The 15,665-nt window shown below is 42.7% G+C and overlaps 1 protein-coding gene; it reads right to left on the bottom strand.

Moving 5' to 3' along the window:
- Positions 1–14,682: 14,682 nt before the first annotated feature.
- GSBLH_T00001653001 (uncharacterized protein) lies at positions 14,683–15,267 on the bottom strand (the record flags this gene model as incomplete). XM_013040080.1 has 3 exons in its annotated part: positions 14,683–15,041; positions 15,074–15,200; positions 15,232–15,267. The coding sequence occupies 3 exons, from the start codon at positions 15,265–15,267 to the stop codon at positions 15,004–15,006; spliced, it is 201 nt and encodes a 66-aa protein (XP_012895534.1). The 3' UTR covers positions 14,683–15,003.
- Positions 15,268–15,665: the final 398 nt, after the last annotated feature.

The raw sequence follows: 15,665 nt of genomic DNA, 5'->3' as shown, positions 1-15,665 counted from the left end.
GATAATTTATACGATGTAAATGTAACTCATATTCACTAATATTTGTCTAAATTTACCGTAGTATTGTTTTTTCTTTGCTATTCCACGGGAGATCATTATCTACTTGTGTATTTCGATTATTTATTAAGGATAAAATAAGGGATGCAATTACTACAAGATCTAGAAGTGTTATATTACATTCCATATAACTCAGAAAACAATAATTGAAAGGTATACATCAATTAGAAAGAGAGGAAATAAAAAGAAATAGCAAATATGCAATAATAAAAGGCTTATAATCATAAAAAATGGAAAATGCGTTCTATAAATTCAAGCAATGGATATATTTTTATTTTATATACAAAATATTGTATATAACAGATATCTGAATCAAGAATACAAGAATCACACTCGATGCTGCAGTAATGAAAGATTTCTAAGTAATGATAGCTCATATTGCTTATTTGAAGAGTATAATATATATGTCAATTTTAATAATATTTTAAAAGGTCTCATAATTACTAAAAAACTAAGAATATTAAAGTTGGAATATTTTTACTAAATTATCTGGAAAACCTCATTTTAGAAAATAGTAAGGCTTCATATGAAGAGTATATTGAGGTTTGTTATTCCACACATTCTGTATGAGTAGATGACAAAGAAATTAAAATTTACAACCAAAAAACAAAATCAAAAATCAACTATATATAAATTAGTATTGCAATGCAATTATTATTATTATTATTATTATCTGTATTTGTTTTAATCATGGAAAAAGAAATAGTTATGAACAAGTTATGGTGCTTACTTATTAATGCTTTGTGTATTACTTATTCTTCTTTACTCTGCCATCGCATTATAATATAACTAATTTGTAGATTTATATAAAATTATGAACATTCAAGAATAGTACTATCTAATAGAGAAATCACAATATTTACACTTTTACCGTTTGCACAAATAGTTTAACACTATTCGTGCCTTTATTTTAATTCATTCTACAATAATAGAAATTTCTATGGATGCATGATTGCAAAAAACCTTCAATGCACCACACATTATTTTGGTATGTGCTATTAAACGGCAAATCAATTAATAAGAATATTTATCATATTAGAATCAATATATGTTGCATTACAGCCATTATTTGAATTATAGTATGCATGTGATATTGTATACTATAATGATACTACCGTAATATCACATGCATGACATATTTTCTGTAATTTTTCTATGTTTTTATCACTGATATTTCATTCTTTTTTATTTCATATCACAAGAGTTCTCCCATTTATATCGTGAACGAATAATGACAATTATTTCATAAATTATGCCTCTACAACGGTATTTCTTTTCTTTCGTTCTAATTCTTGGTAATACTATTTTTATTGTAAGGAACATTTACAAAACTATTTTATTAACAACATTTTGGTATTCTATATGTAGTAATGCAATGAAGAAAATACTAAGAAAAATAATAAATAGTAATATTCGATTATTTTATAATTCTTGCCTTATTTTTATAAATATGTATGCCAGCTGCTTATGCAAAGCAACTCATTGTTGTAAGACTCCATTCAGTGGTACAAATCAGCATAATGGCAGCGTGTCGCATTTCTATAAATTATACTTTGCATTTATTTCATTTTACCAAATCAAAATCTAACAATAATACCTCCAATACTAACCTCTATGTCCTCTGTATTTTTCTGTTCTCTTTCTACCTCAGGTCTGTTCATTGACGCAAGGTTCTGATTGAACTGTATTTCTTAACCACTGAATAATAATATGTGCCACATAACCAAACAAATCGACACAGAAAACTAGTCTTATTGACTTCGCATTAATATTTCAATAACTATGTGAGATAGAGCCATATGATCGGGTATTATCTCGTTTTGTAACACGATTGAATCATCTATTACTTCCGATTGAGCTGTGCAAATAATACATATAGGCAAATTAGAAAAATATGTGGACTCATTAAGCAAATCTAGAAATGTAGTAAATTGAAAAGTAGTGCAGCTCGAATATACAAATCCCGAATAATAAAAAATATAGAGCTTAAAGCTTATTTAGCATTTTGGGCGCTAATACTACAAGAAATAGTGTTTGTAGTCGCACGAGCATTTTACATTTTTTACACTGGTACTGTTTGGTACTGATTACTACATCGACCATTAGACTCCTTTGTTTCCAACACATTAGTAATTTAAGAAATTGATTTAATATATCTCTAATGAATACAGTAATTATTGTCTAAAAATGTTATATTATATATATATTATTGACACAAAAATCAAAAAAGAGTTATTATATATTTGCTATTATAGAAAACAAGTAATTTTATAATACAAACTAAGTGGAACTTATTACAGTGTGAAATTGTGGTTATATATTCACATTTAGGCACTAAATCATTCTCTATACTATGATAATGTATTATAAAGATACTGGCATATATTTAAGTAGATATAGTGAAAAAGTACATGTACACGTTTAACAGAATAAAGTCAATATTGATTCTAGTTATTTTTATCTATTACAGCTATGAAAATCATTATTCATATCACTATTGCTGATATTAATTGCATATCTATTTTTTCACCAAATTATGAGTTTGTTGTTATTACGTACGATGCTTGTGAGCGAGCAATCAATGGCATTTTTAAACTCTAGTTTTGATATGGACTGATAAGTTGTAAAATGAGTTTATCACAAAAATGTAATTCCACACTTTTTAAATGATCTACTAAATAGAAATACTTTTTCAAAAGTGTGTAAAATGAAGAAATAATACTCATTATTATTTTGTGTTGGTCATTGGCTTTCATTCAAATATATGTATGAACATGCTATGAAAACAATAGTAAGGCAGATAGCAAATAACTAACAAGGGTTGGAAAAAAACAAAGTATTTGTAAAATCCTAATTCTTAACTATATGTATTTATGTCAATGAATGAATACCCACAGTAGTAGGGGAATGGCGTAAAACACGCGGAAATCCATTTTCTACCAAATAACCGCGGAAATCAATTTTCTACCATTTTCTACCATTTTCGGCCATTTTCTGCCATTGTCTACCTGCTCACCTCGATGTCCATAACAAGAAACGCGCGGAAACCCATGGCTGCCAATTTCGGCCAATTTCTGCAATGTTAACCTGACTTCCATTGTAGGCCATGGTATCCATGGTTGTCCAAAGTGAAAGATTGCTTCCTTTACTTCAGTCTATAATGCCCGAATGCAAGTGTGTGTATGTTGTCGTCCAAGATCCAACGTTTGTTATCCGTGCAAGTCATGAGGGTCTTGGTTTGCTCCTTCGTGCTGATGTTGAAGGCCTGGTTGTTGATACGCTTGAAAGTACCTTCGATCACTGCATCTCCCTTCTTTTCTGCCTTAAGGACACGCTTGTATAGTTCGATGTTCTTCACGCTCATCCTCTCTCCATCGATCACGACGTTGCGAGGAACTCCCTTTGCTGCGTTATGCACTACATGTTTCTCATCAACCAAGCAGTACATCTTCGGTCTTAGTCCCACGAACTCTGTGATACGATGTCCGTTATGCTCATCCTTGAATATGGGTCCCGGCAACTTCTTGTTGAAGTTGAGGAATGATTCCAATGAAGGGAACTTTCTCTTGTCCACTTCATGCTCGTAGTATTTTACGAGTTCTCCGTAGAAGTAGCTCGTATTATCGAGTTCAGAGAAGTCGAATGATTTGTACATGTCACACATCTTGTGAACGATGTTAGCGCGATCGTGCAACTGCACGATGAGCGAATCCGTGTCCTGTCCCAACAGCTCCACGGTGTCGAATGTCGTCTTGAGCACGTTGTAGTAGAAATCGTAGATGATGTGTTTGGACATGTCGAGAATGGCGAACCCGATGAAGAAAGGCTTTTCTACCTTGCGCACCGGTGTGTTCAATTTGATGCCGATCAGATTTTCGGAGTACATGGTGGTTCCTGCGATCATGTCGTATCCATGCTTCTGGATGATGGCTTCACGTTCATTCCATGTGCTAGCGAACTTCACCTTCATTCGCTTCAACCCAGTCTCCACGAATTTTCCATAGGTGGAGTTTGCTAATAATTTGTACAGGTTCTTTTCTACAGTGGTTTTTGATTTGGCTCGTTTCTCACTCAGCATATTGACGTATTCGAAGATGAAGGGTGCTTGTTTGAAACGGATGATGCGGTGGATGTGCGTGACGTGATAACCCTGTTGAAGACCCAATTGCAGCAGAGAGTAGTGCACGAGATATTTGCGTCGAGGTACAAGATCGCAGATGAGTTTCGGTGTATTCACCTCTTTGACCTTGTCCACAATATCGTTCTTCGCTGCGTACTTCTTGATTCCGTCTGAGTACATACCTGCCTTCTGTACGGGGAAGAATGGCAAGTCATTGAACTTGTCGTGCAGCTCCACTGGTGCCTCGATATCACACTCGATGAAGAACCCATATTTACCGAATGTCTTGAGTGATTGCACCCACCCATTCGGATCACGGTTGATCCTTTCCATTATTTCTCGTCGTTCGGGTACACCCACTAATTCGTAAGGCATCATTCTGTGCATGGCTCCACCATACAGGTTGTTGGCGTCGAGGTAGTAGATGGATGATTGCCCTCCGTTGTTGGCGGTGCTGTCAAGGTTGACTTTGGCATGTCGTTTCACGATCTGAGTGATGCCTCCTCGCAGATTCTTGAGTAGACGCATGAAGTCATCGATCTCATTTGTCTCCATCAATCGAATGCCCTTGCTCTCATAGAACTCACCCATGCGGTTCAAGAACACTTTCACCAGTTGTTTCTCCTCAAGTCCCTCATTCGCGTTGATGCGCATGATGTACTGAGCCCATTTCCTTGCGAGGGTCATGAGGCTACTCTCGCTATGATCGCCCTCCATTGTGACCTTTAAGAAGAGCGAATAGGCCATTTGTGGTGCTGTGATGTAGTGCATCGGATCAACACCGAATGCCTTCAGTGTGGTAACGCGGAAGTGCTCGAATGCATCAGCCATGAGAGTTACATCGAGTACATTGTACAACTCGTAGTACTCACCCCATGTCTTGATATCGAAGATCTTCCACAGTTTCACCATGTGATCATATTCGCCTTGGGGCATCATTTCTCCCTTCATATCATCAATGCATTGTTCACGAGAAGGAATGGTGGTATTGTTCAATGTGTCGTACGATTTGATGAGACTGTAAAACATGGGTTCCTTCCGTGTCAACAGATCGATGTATTCGTCACTCCATTGCTTGCCACGTGACTCGCAATACTTGCGTAGTTGTTGTTTGGTGTGCACGTACAAATCGAGGTTGCCACCGAGTGTCTGTGCCACAATGGATCTGAGAGGACTGCTGATGAGCTTCAACGAGTCCTTGAATTGTATGCCATTGTATTCGATCTGCATCTCCTTGTCTTCAGTGGTTGGAATGACCTCCAAGGAGTCACTAGAGGTTGAATGACTCGCGATGATCTTCATGATGAAGGTGAAATCGTAGTGTGACCCATTGTGGAAGTAGACGGGTAGACGATAGTTCTTCTTGTTGAACGAGAGTTGTAGGTTACACTTGGTACAACAGGTGCAGATGTACTGCCCGGCTTCGAAGTGACGTACCTCTCCATTCCCTGTTGTGTAATCGCCTGCCACATGTGCATGATGTCGTACCTTGTCGTTCTCGAGTTTCTTGTGACAGAAGGGACATGCGGCTGTTGCACGAAAGTCCCTCTCGATCTTCGCCGAGTTCTCCAATGGCAATTCATTGAAGAGATACCCTTTCACACTCTCCCGCAATTGCATGAGATAGTCCACGAAAGGACGAAGGTCCTCTTCGTTCTCCCGTGGTGCACGGAAGACTCGCAGTTGGCTGTCAATGGCAGGAATGCGTGACACGGCTAGACAGGATAACATGATGGGCTTGTGTTTGTTCTTGTCGTCAATTGCTGACTCGAAGTCAGCGTACACGACAACCGGTGCCGGCATTTCATATCGCTGGTTGGTGAATCGTAACCGAGTCTCATTGGTTGACAAGTCGTACTGCTCGCTTTCATCAACGAGTTCTCGGTGCACTTGTACTTCATGGTTATGAACATCTTTGCGAGACCCGAAGAAGTCGTCACAGAATCTGCACTTTGCGTTTCTCGATGTATGGCAATTCTTTGCATCACTTCGTCGCATCATACGATGCTTGAAGTCGTTCAAGTCCTTGATGTACAAGAAGTGTTTGGGCGTTCCCTCAGGTAGATTCAGATCGTTCAAGATGCAGAGGGAGAGAGGAAGCTTCGTTCCCTTACCTTTGTACACGACATCGCATGTGAATAAGTCGAATTGTTCCTTCGTCTTATCGGTGTATCCAGGCAAGAGTGTGACCTCGAAGACGTTGAGTGATACGTTCAACAATGCCTCCAATGCGGCGAATTTCTCTTCACTCGCATCGAATGGGACGTTGTCGCGAATGCCCATCGCCTCCTCTACCTCGTGAATTGTCACTCCGAATACCTTGTTCTTCTCGGGTTGTTTCCACCACTTGTTGTACACGGTTGCATCGCCAATCTTGCAATTCGCGACGATCTTGTGCCCACCTTCACTGGCCAGAATGAGACACCGCTGCAGGCACCGGTTATCATCGAAATCCGGATTGAGCGCTGTGCGCCCGATGACGTACGGTGTGTGCTGCTTGTACCCCACGAATGTCCGTAGTGGGAACATCTCGATATGGAAGCCGATCCACCCAGCGTACACGAAGCCACTTCCCTCTGTCTCTTGTTCCTCCACGGCATTTCGGTACCACTTCAGGTACTCCTCGATCCAATCATCGATGCGTTCTCGACGAACGATGCGAAGGTGTCCCAATCGATCATCGGTGAGGTTGAGGATCTTGGGATCTCCGTCATGTGTCAACATGAGGTTGTATGCCATGATGGTGATGAAGCACTGATTGTACTCGCGCATACCATTGAGGATGTACTTCTTCAAGACTTCATTGAATTCATTTGTCTCATCGAATATGAGATTGATCGGTTCCACTTCCTCATCGCTCTTCTCACCCGGTAGTCGAACCCACAACCTGTTGTCAAAATCGTTGTTGAGGCGAAAGTCCTTCTTGGTTCGTTTCTCTTTCACCCATTCCTTGTACATATCTCCTTGTACGGTGTGATAGTACGTGAGTGCATACCCGAGAGTTGAATCGATCACATCACTCAATCGTCCCTGTGATACCTTGCGATCGAATCGTTCGTATGCCTTATTGCGTCTCATTTCACGTCTCTTCTCCACGGTGTTCAGGTAAGCGGGTAAGTGACGTTGTCGCTTCTCACCGAACTTGTGCCCATCCCACTCGTACTGGTTGTAGAGGTCATTCCATGCCTCGCTTCCTACGTACACGTGCTTTCCCTCGATGGCAGGGTTTGCTACTCGCTTACGACGTGTTGCCTGTGCTTTCGGTGTTGCTAGTTTCTTCCCGAATATCTTGTTCGACACATAGGCTCTCGTGTCAGGCATGGTTTGATCGGTGAACGTATCGCCGATCATGTAGTACTTGGCGGCCAATCGCTTCCAGGTCGGTCCACCGATCTTGATTTGTTTTCCAGTCTCAGGGTTGATAGTATATCCTACGCGTTGTGAACTCATTTATATAAGGGTCACAAAATCTTTAAGTGGTGATACACGTGTGACCAAAGTGAAATAGTTAGGAGCTTGGCTTCCTCCTTGAGCTACCGAAGGCATCCCTAGAATGGGAAAATGGCATGACCATCCGCATCGTACTCGAATTCATCGATGTCGTAGAACTCGGATTCCGATGAATCAGAATCACTAGAATTGGGGTCAGCGAATGCAATGCTAATGTCTGGATCATTATCGTATGCCTCAGCTTCTTCTTTGGTCATTTTCACCCATTGTCCTTTTACGCGTCTGTAGTTGTCATGGAGTAACTCGTAGTATGCTGTGCCACCAATAATCATGGAGCGATTGCTGGGAGAAAGAATTCTCGACTTGGGAACGTACTTCGTCGTACCTGGTGGTAATGGTGTATCGTACAAGCGATTCAATTTCTCGTCGTACTTGTATCCACGCTTGAGAAGGTTCCAGAAGCGAACTCCGTTGATTTGGATTTCTCGGCCAGTATTGGGATTCAAAGTGTGAGTAGGTCTATTCATTTATATATTTATATATTTATATTTTCTCTTTTAACCCTAGATGCTTCCCTAAATGAAGTACAAGAAAACAGAGAACAACACATGGTCTTCCCTGGTACGCACTTGTGAGGACGAGAATATCGAACTCGCCGACATCATCATTCACACCAAGTATCCGATCAATTCCGAGCGTCTATTCGGTTTCAGTGTTTGCACTCCGCAAGCAAATGTGAACTGTGGTTTAATATTGCACGACTATGATTGCATGGAGATGACGTTGGATGAAACTCGTCCACCTTTGTTTACCGAGGATGAATGGGAGTATCTATTGCCTCAATTGAAATCCAACGGTTTGCTCGGTGTGCCTCTGAATGTTTTCGGACGGGAACAGCAAATCTATCCTTATGTGGTGTCTGTGGAAACAGAGAATCGTGCTGTTTACTTCTTCTCCAACTACTATGTACGCGTGGTCTTCAAGGTGGTGGATGATGAAGTGCCTCCCGAGTTGTCCGATCTGTTCATCGATGATGGAGCGTGTTTGAAGGGTGTGTACGTTCGTGCATATCAAAGACAAACGGGGGGCAACTGTGTTGCCCCGGGGAGACGATGTCTCCCCCCAAAGTAAATAAAAAAAGTAAATGTCGTACATTTTCAGTAGCAATGGAAACAACTACACGTTCAAGAAGCTCGACAACATGCTCATCAACATGCCAGAGAAGGACGGTCATCATGTATTAATTCGAGAGACAGTGGATGGTGTTCCTCAATACTCGTGGGGTAGTACTCCTTCCTACATCGTGAAAGCGAACGAAGCATTTGTCTTCGAGTACACACCAGAAGCTACCGAATCATTCAATAGCGAATGGGGTGGTGATGGTATGCCGCCTATGCCGTCCGGATCGTACCTGATAACCACGACTGTCATAACGTACCTTCCTGAAGACATGTTCAACGATTGCATGTCAATCGAATCGGTGGTTGAAAAGGGTTATCGAGTGCTAGTCACGTTTGACAACACGCCTATCCTAGACAGACCCTACATCGATACATTGAATAGTCTTGTGTCTCATACTGGTTATGCTGTTGTGAATATTGGGGGAAGCAACGCTTCCCCCTACAACTCTCCTGTCCTTCGTACGTATTCGAATCTCCCTCTCATGCTTCTAGGTGGTGTAAAGAGCATCACGATCGTTTTCGAACATTTAGGCGACGTTGTTTCTGTGGCGGAACAAAGTTCCGCCGGGACGACTTCGTGGGAAGCCTTCGGCTTCCCGGGGCGACTTTGTCGCCCCACTTCGTCGTCCCATTTTGACTCCTCGTAATGGGTCGATGTGACCTTGCTGCATCTCGCAATGCATTGGGTTCCTTTCGACTCTTGGATCGCGTGACTGGTGGTGCTGGCTGTGGTTTGCATTTGCTCGCCAGGAGTTCCCAATGATAGCACTTCTGCTTGCTACCGCTTTCCATATTCTTCACTTCGTACATCAATGGCATGAATCGATCGTCAATGTCAACAACTTGATACAAGTCCTGAGACCATTTAATCGTCAATGATCGCTTTTCCAGAACGCGAGGTCTTCGTGTCACTCGAACATAATCACCCACATCGAATTGAGGTGTTGTGTCCTTCGCTGTCATGTTGGATGGTTCTGTCTTCTCCACGTACAAGATGTTGTTATTCCAAATGTCATTTGGTGTATATCCGGTGTCTCTGTTCTTCCTTGCATTGTGTCTACGAACCGCACCATCGATCAAGTCGAACCACACACCTTTCGATTGATTGAATGGAACCATGATGTCTTCCTTGATATCTCGAATTGCTCGTTCGGCTAGTACTGCCTTATTCGCTGAATCCATGTGATACATGGTGATGTCATACTTGTCCAAGATGTTGGTACGAAAGATGGCATTGGTGAACTCGGTACCTCGATCAGAGCAAATATGCTTTGGTGGTCCGTATGTTTGAATGATATCCTTCATCGCATGCGTGACTTCTGTGGCACTCTTGCTTTTCAGTCGCCGAGCCATCAGGTATTTCGAATATCCATCAATGCACACAAGGACATATTTGTATCCACGATTCTTGTGGAATCCTGTACTCTTCTGTCTGCCCAACACTTCCTGAATCCATTTGTCTTGTTTGTAAGAGAAATCGATGAGATCGATGAAGTATATGTTTCTCTTGAAGCCACTGATGATCACTCGAGTTGCACCTTTTCGCTTGGCTGGTTTCCTTAGTTCCTTGATTTCATTCATAAATGAACCGCTTTATTCAATGGCTGAAAAGTGCATGGAAATGGATGAGTGGAAGGAAGAACCACAAACTGGTGGTGGACTCGAAATGCAAGGACAGATGTCACTGCCTGTGCGTGTACAATGAGAAGAATGGATCCGATGACGACAGTGGAAGTGACATATCGATCAGTCCGACAGAGATTAAAGTGAAATGAGGGATGCCTAAATAGATTTAAATAATGTAAACATAAATAGAAATACAAATGAACTGTTGGATGAATGATGAACGTCTTGATATCACACGTAAATACGTGCATGATATGATTAATTCATTTGTTGAGGACCCAAAAGGTACAAATTATCATAATGAGTATAATCCTCCATATATGTTGATAAATTCACCCGATCTTCAACATCTTCTTGTGAAATCATGTAATGATGATAAATACATAGTGAAGTGGGGTGAAGTGGGGCGACAAAGTCGCCCCGGGGAGGCTTCGCCTCCCCACGAAGTAGGAGGACTTGCGGGACAAAGTCCCGCCGGGGAAGCGAACCTTCCCCGAAACATTGCTGAACTCCGTGCTTTCAATGAGAATATCTATGATATCGAAGGTCATCGTGTGATGACATTAGGTGGTGATATAATTATCATTGATATCGATGGTGTTGCATTTGATCAACTCGAATGTGTATCGGGTAAACGATTACCGCCAAAGTAAAAGACTGGAAGCTATGGTTTCCAAGTCGCCCTTATTTCACTTTGTCCCTTAAAGTTCTACAATCGTGACTTGGAAGTTCGAGTATAAGTGCGAGATAGTTGTATCACCACCGCGTGTCACAACGAGTTGTAATCCACCCTCTTTTAACGGTGAAAATATAGATGTGCCAGAGACGTTCATTGTTGGGGTTGGGTTGTCAAGTGTTGTCTTCAGCAACGTTGCTTGAGACGTAGTGATTACCAAGGTCGGCGTGTCTGTAAAGCCTACGAATGCCTGTTCGTAGTTATCACACTTGAGACTCAAATTAATCGTGACCAGATACTTGCTGTTCGAAGATAACATGAGTTCTTCCGTCAAGTTCGAATTGTCTGATCCGAGTATCTCGGATACGACGGTGTGACCACTACCAGACCAAGAGTACGTGAACGTCTTGGAGAGCTTGGCAGGCTGTGGCTCGAAGGATATTCCACTGCTAGTCACGTTCAGCAAGTACGATCCTGAGTTGGACGGGATGGTCAATTTGCTCACACCCGTTCCATAATTGATCACGATACATTGTTCTTCATTCGTACATCCAAGAATATCTTTATAGATTACATTGGAGTCAAGGATGCTCGTTGTGGGTACTTCAGTATTTGTCTCGTTCTTGAAGACGAAGTAGCCAGAAGAGTTATTCATCGCAGGCACGTTCACACCGAATGCACTATTGCCCTTGTAAGCAATGAGACACAGGTTCGTCGACTGCACGCCGAGGCAATCGTGGAATAGAGTTGAGGCGTTCATTGTCTCGAATGTGTACTGAATTCCGAAAGCTCCAGCCTCTACTCCTTTCAGGATGTACGTCCCGGACTGATCTGGCAGGAACAGATCTTTACGAGTGCTCGTTGTCGAGTTCCAGTTGGCAATCGCGTACTTGTTCGATGTGGTACCGAGGCCGATAGCCGTGTTGATCGTAGTCGCACTGAATAACAAGAACGAAGGATTGCCATCTTCGTCCATGTTCAGCACGTACTTGCCACTACCCGGCAGATCGAGTTCACCGAAGGTGCTATTGCTGGTAAAGTATGGAATCGTGCCTTTGGAATCAATGGTAATCGCCTGGTTGTCACTGCCTTTGAAGTACGAATTGTCGAGCGTGGTGAACTCTTCAGGCTGCTCAGGTACTACGGCACCCGAATCAACCCAGGTGAAGTCGTTGTTGTAATTGCTGAGCACGAAGGTGCCATTCCCACTTGGTAGTGGGAAGGTCTTGAATGCTCCATTATGGTAGTACTGGAGACCATTCGTCATCTCCTTGCGTTTGAACACTCCATTCTGGAGATATACAAGTTTCTCTGCTGTGCTTGACATTTATACTAGGGAGGAAACTTCGTTTCCTCCCGGGGGAGCCGCAGGCTCCCCTTGATTACTTTGTGGAGAAAATATTTTCTCCCTGTAGTAAATGGCAACTACAATTCCTCCTGTGCATAACTACGAATCGCAGATTGTGTTCAGCAATCAGTCCAATAACATCAAGTCGACCGATGTGATCAATTGGACGATCGCACCATCCGGTGATGACGTGTACTTCAATCTGTACAAGTCTCGAATGACGTTCAAGCTCAAGATCACCGGATTGGCAAATAACGCAACAGGTTCACCCAAGGTATTCTATGTTCCGGTGAAGAAGAACATGTCGGGCATCGTGAACAACACGAAGGTCACGTACACCTATTGGAATGGTGAGAACTTGGCGTCCTTGCCTCTGAGTGCAGACAATGAAAACATCGGCCAGATCCGGTCACTCTTGAATGCGCTCACGGACAACAAGCACAACAATGTGGTGAATGAAGGATTGAAGGAACTGTCCTACATCTACTACGATGCATTGGACTACGATACTGACGATGAAACCGAGAGAGCTGCGGCCATCCTGGGTCGACCTTATGGCGGGAAGTTGTTCTACAACATGCTCAAGTTCGTACAGCCACCTGGATCGACCACGGCGTACACGACGATCAATGTGAACTTTGCAGACATCTTTGAAGGTTGTTCCCAGGAACGATTCATCAATCTCACGCAGATGGATGCTCAGATCTATCCCACGAACGACGATGCATACTTCTACATCGATGCTGGCAAAATCAATACCGCTACAAGTCCGGACGCTGTTCCATCAGCCACGGCTTTCACCGGTGTATACTTCGACACGTGCACGCTTTGGTATCACAGTTACAAGACGAGCGATGATTCGACCTTCGATCCTGAAGACACTCAGTTGGTGAAGAACCAGATCATGACCAAGACGTTCCGTATTCCTACTGGCCAGAACTTCATCGATGATCGTGTGCTGGTCAACTTCCCCGTCAAGATGGTGTTCATGATGTTCACGGACGACGATGGTGATTTCTCGGAACTCCTTGATGTGCGATTCAAACGTATCTCATTGAACATCGCTGGTGAACAGAAGCGTATCATCAATGTGGACAACACGAACACACCTGATGGAATTGATCACACGTTCTTCGAATGGATGGACTATCTTTGCAATAGTCGTTCCGACGAGTACGACACGCTGTTGACGTACAAGACGTGGTTGAATCAGTTCCGAATCTTCGCCTTCCCGTTGGCCGAGTGGTTCCCGATGCGAGCAGCGAATCAGATCCAATTCGAAATCGAGTTGGAAGACGATGTTGCAGCGACGATCCAGATGCACCTCATCATGATCCGTGCCAACACGGTGGGAGCGTAAGGGGAGCCGCAGGTTTGTATGGTAACTTGGGAGGCAAAGCCTCCCGGCGGAACTTCGTTCCGCCTAACTAATATCACTTAAAGATTTCAATAAATAAATATAAATAGATATGAGCAACAAGATTCAGGTTTTCGATCTTTCCAATGCTTCCAATGTGTCTCTCACCTCGACTGGATTCAAGAAAGAAGGCGAATCGGCGAAGTATGTTTGCAAGATCACCGATGCTACCATTGTTTTCGTGGGTGACAACTCGAAGTTCGAAACAGACAAGAAGAAACTGTTCAACACTTTCTCCATCACACTGCCCAAGGAGCAATCGGAAGAGTTCAAAAGAATCCTCGATGAGACGAAGAGAGAGAATCAGCCGTACAGTGAATACGAAGGTGAGATCCAGTTCAAAGTGAAATTGAGTCCGAGCACGAAGATCGTGAATAACGACAAGAAACCGATCAAGATCGATCTACGAAATGTACCCTGTACTGATCTTCGTGAATACAAGGACGCAACGATCGATATCGTAGTAACTGGTACGAGCAATGAATTCGAGGGTAAAAATGGTGATATGTTTTCGTACATATCTCTCACAGCAACTCAAATCAAGATCAAGAGTATGAATAGTGTCTTCGATTGCGATTTCTTGTAAGAGGTATGTGTGATAGATTCCTTTTTCACTTTGGGCATCGCGGATGTCGTGATAACCAAAGTAAATAGGGGCAACGCAGTTGCCCCGGGAGGAACTTCGTTCCTCCCTAATAAATGGAAGATAGTCCGTACATTCCCAACATTGATACAACATTGCTCGCTATCAAGAACCGAATAAGACGATTTAACCATCGATGTCCGTACAACAACAAACGATTGACGAGAAGAACAGAAAATACGCTCAATCAAGCCGAAGTAATGCAGGATACCATCAAACAACGGATGGAGAATGAGACCGATGAGGAGAAGAGCAAGCAATATGCCAAAATACTGAAAGAATTAGCCGACTATATCCAGCCAGAGCAAACCATTGACGAGCAGTTGCAAGACCTTCGACAAAACAAGGAGAGCATGGGCATTATGAAGTTCGACTGGGAACTCGATTGTCAGGACACATTCCTCAATCAATTCACACTCATCATTGCTCCTTCCAAGTCAGGTAAGTCGTTCCTCATCAACCAGTTGTGCTACGAGATACCTCACTCATTCGACAAGATCTGCTTCTTCATGGGAAAGGTTAGCTATGAAAACAAGTGTCCACAAGTGCTCAAACATGTCGCCAACAAAGCAGGCATCAAGACACAATGGATCAACACTGACAACGAAGTACGTCCTGACTTTACCGATAGTGAGGACGTCGCGTACAAACAATTGAATGAGGATGGATCAAGTGTGGCGATCTACAACGACACCACGTATCCGTCCATCTACATCTTCGACGACTTGTACACGAAGCCGAACGATCATTGGGTAGTGAACTTCATGGACACCATGGCTTGCATGAGTCGACATCGGAAGACCAGTTGCTTCATTGCATTCCAAGGATTCACTCACTTGAGCAGCAAGATCCTGGACAACGCCACTCGAATCTTCTTGTACTATGACATCCTTGGACGAGAGGATCTGTGGCGCAAAATGAAGATACCACCACCGTCCAATTTGAGCGAGGTACTTCGTGATATCCAGATGGGCATGCACACACGATGGTATTACCTGGATGATGATTCACTGGTCGAGTACGTCCCATACGAGCTGAGTAGCAAACAACAAGCGATCAACAAGATGCGATCGAAGTTACCGAAGGCATTGAGTGATGAACGAAAACGCAAAGAAGTGGAAGAGAAACAACGACAAGTGCAGCAACT

This window comes from Blastocystis hominis, assembly GCF_000151665.1.
Source record: "Blastocystis hominis, Singapore isolate B (sub-type 7) whole genome shotgun sequence assembly, scaffold_13".
Classification (NCBI taxonomy): Eukaryota; class Bigyra; order Opalinata; family Blastocystidae; genus Blastocystis; species Blastocystis hominis.
This window is presented reverse-complemented; position numbering and strand designations above follow the sequence as displayed.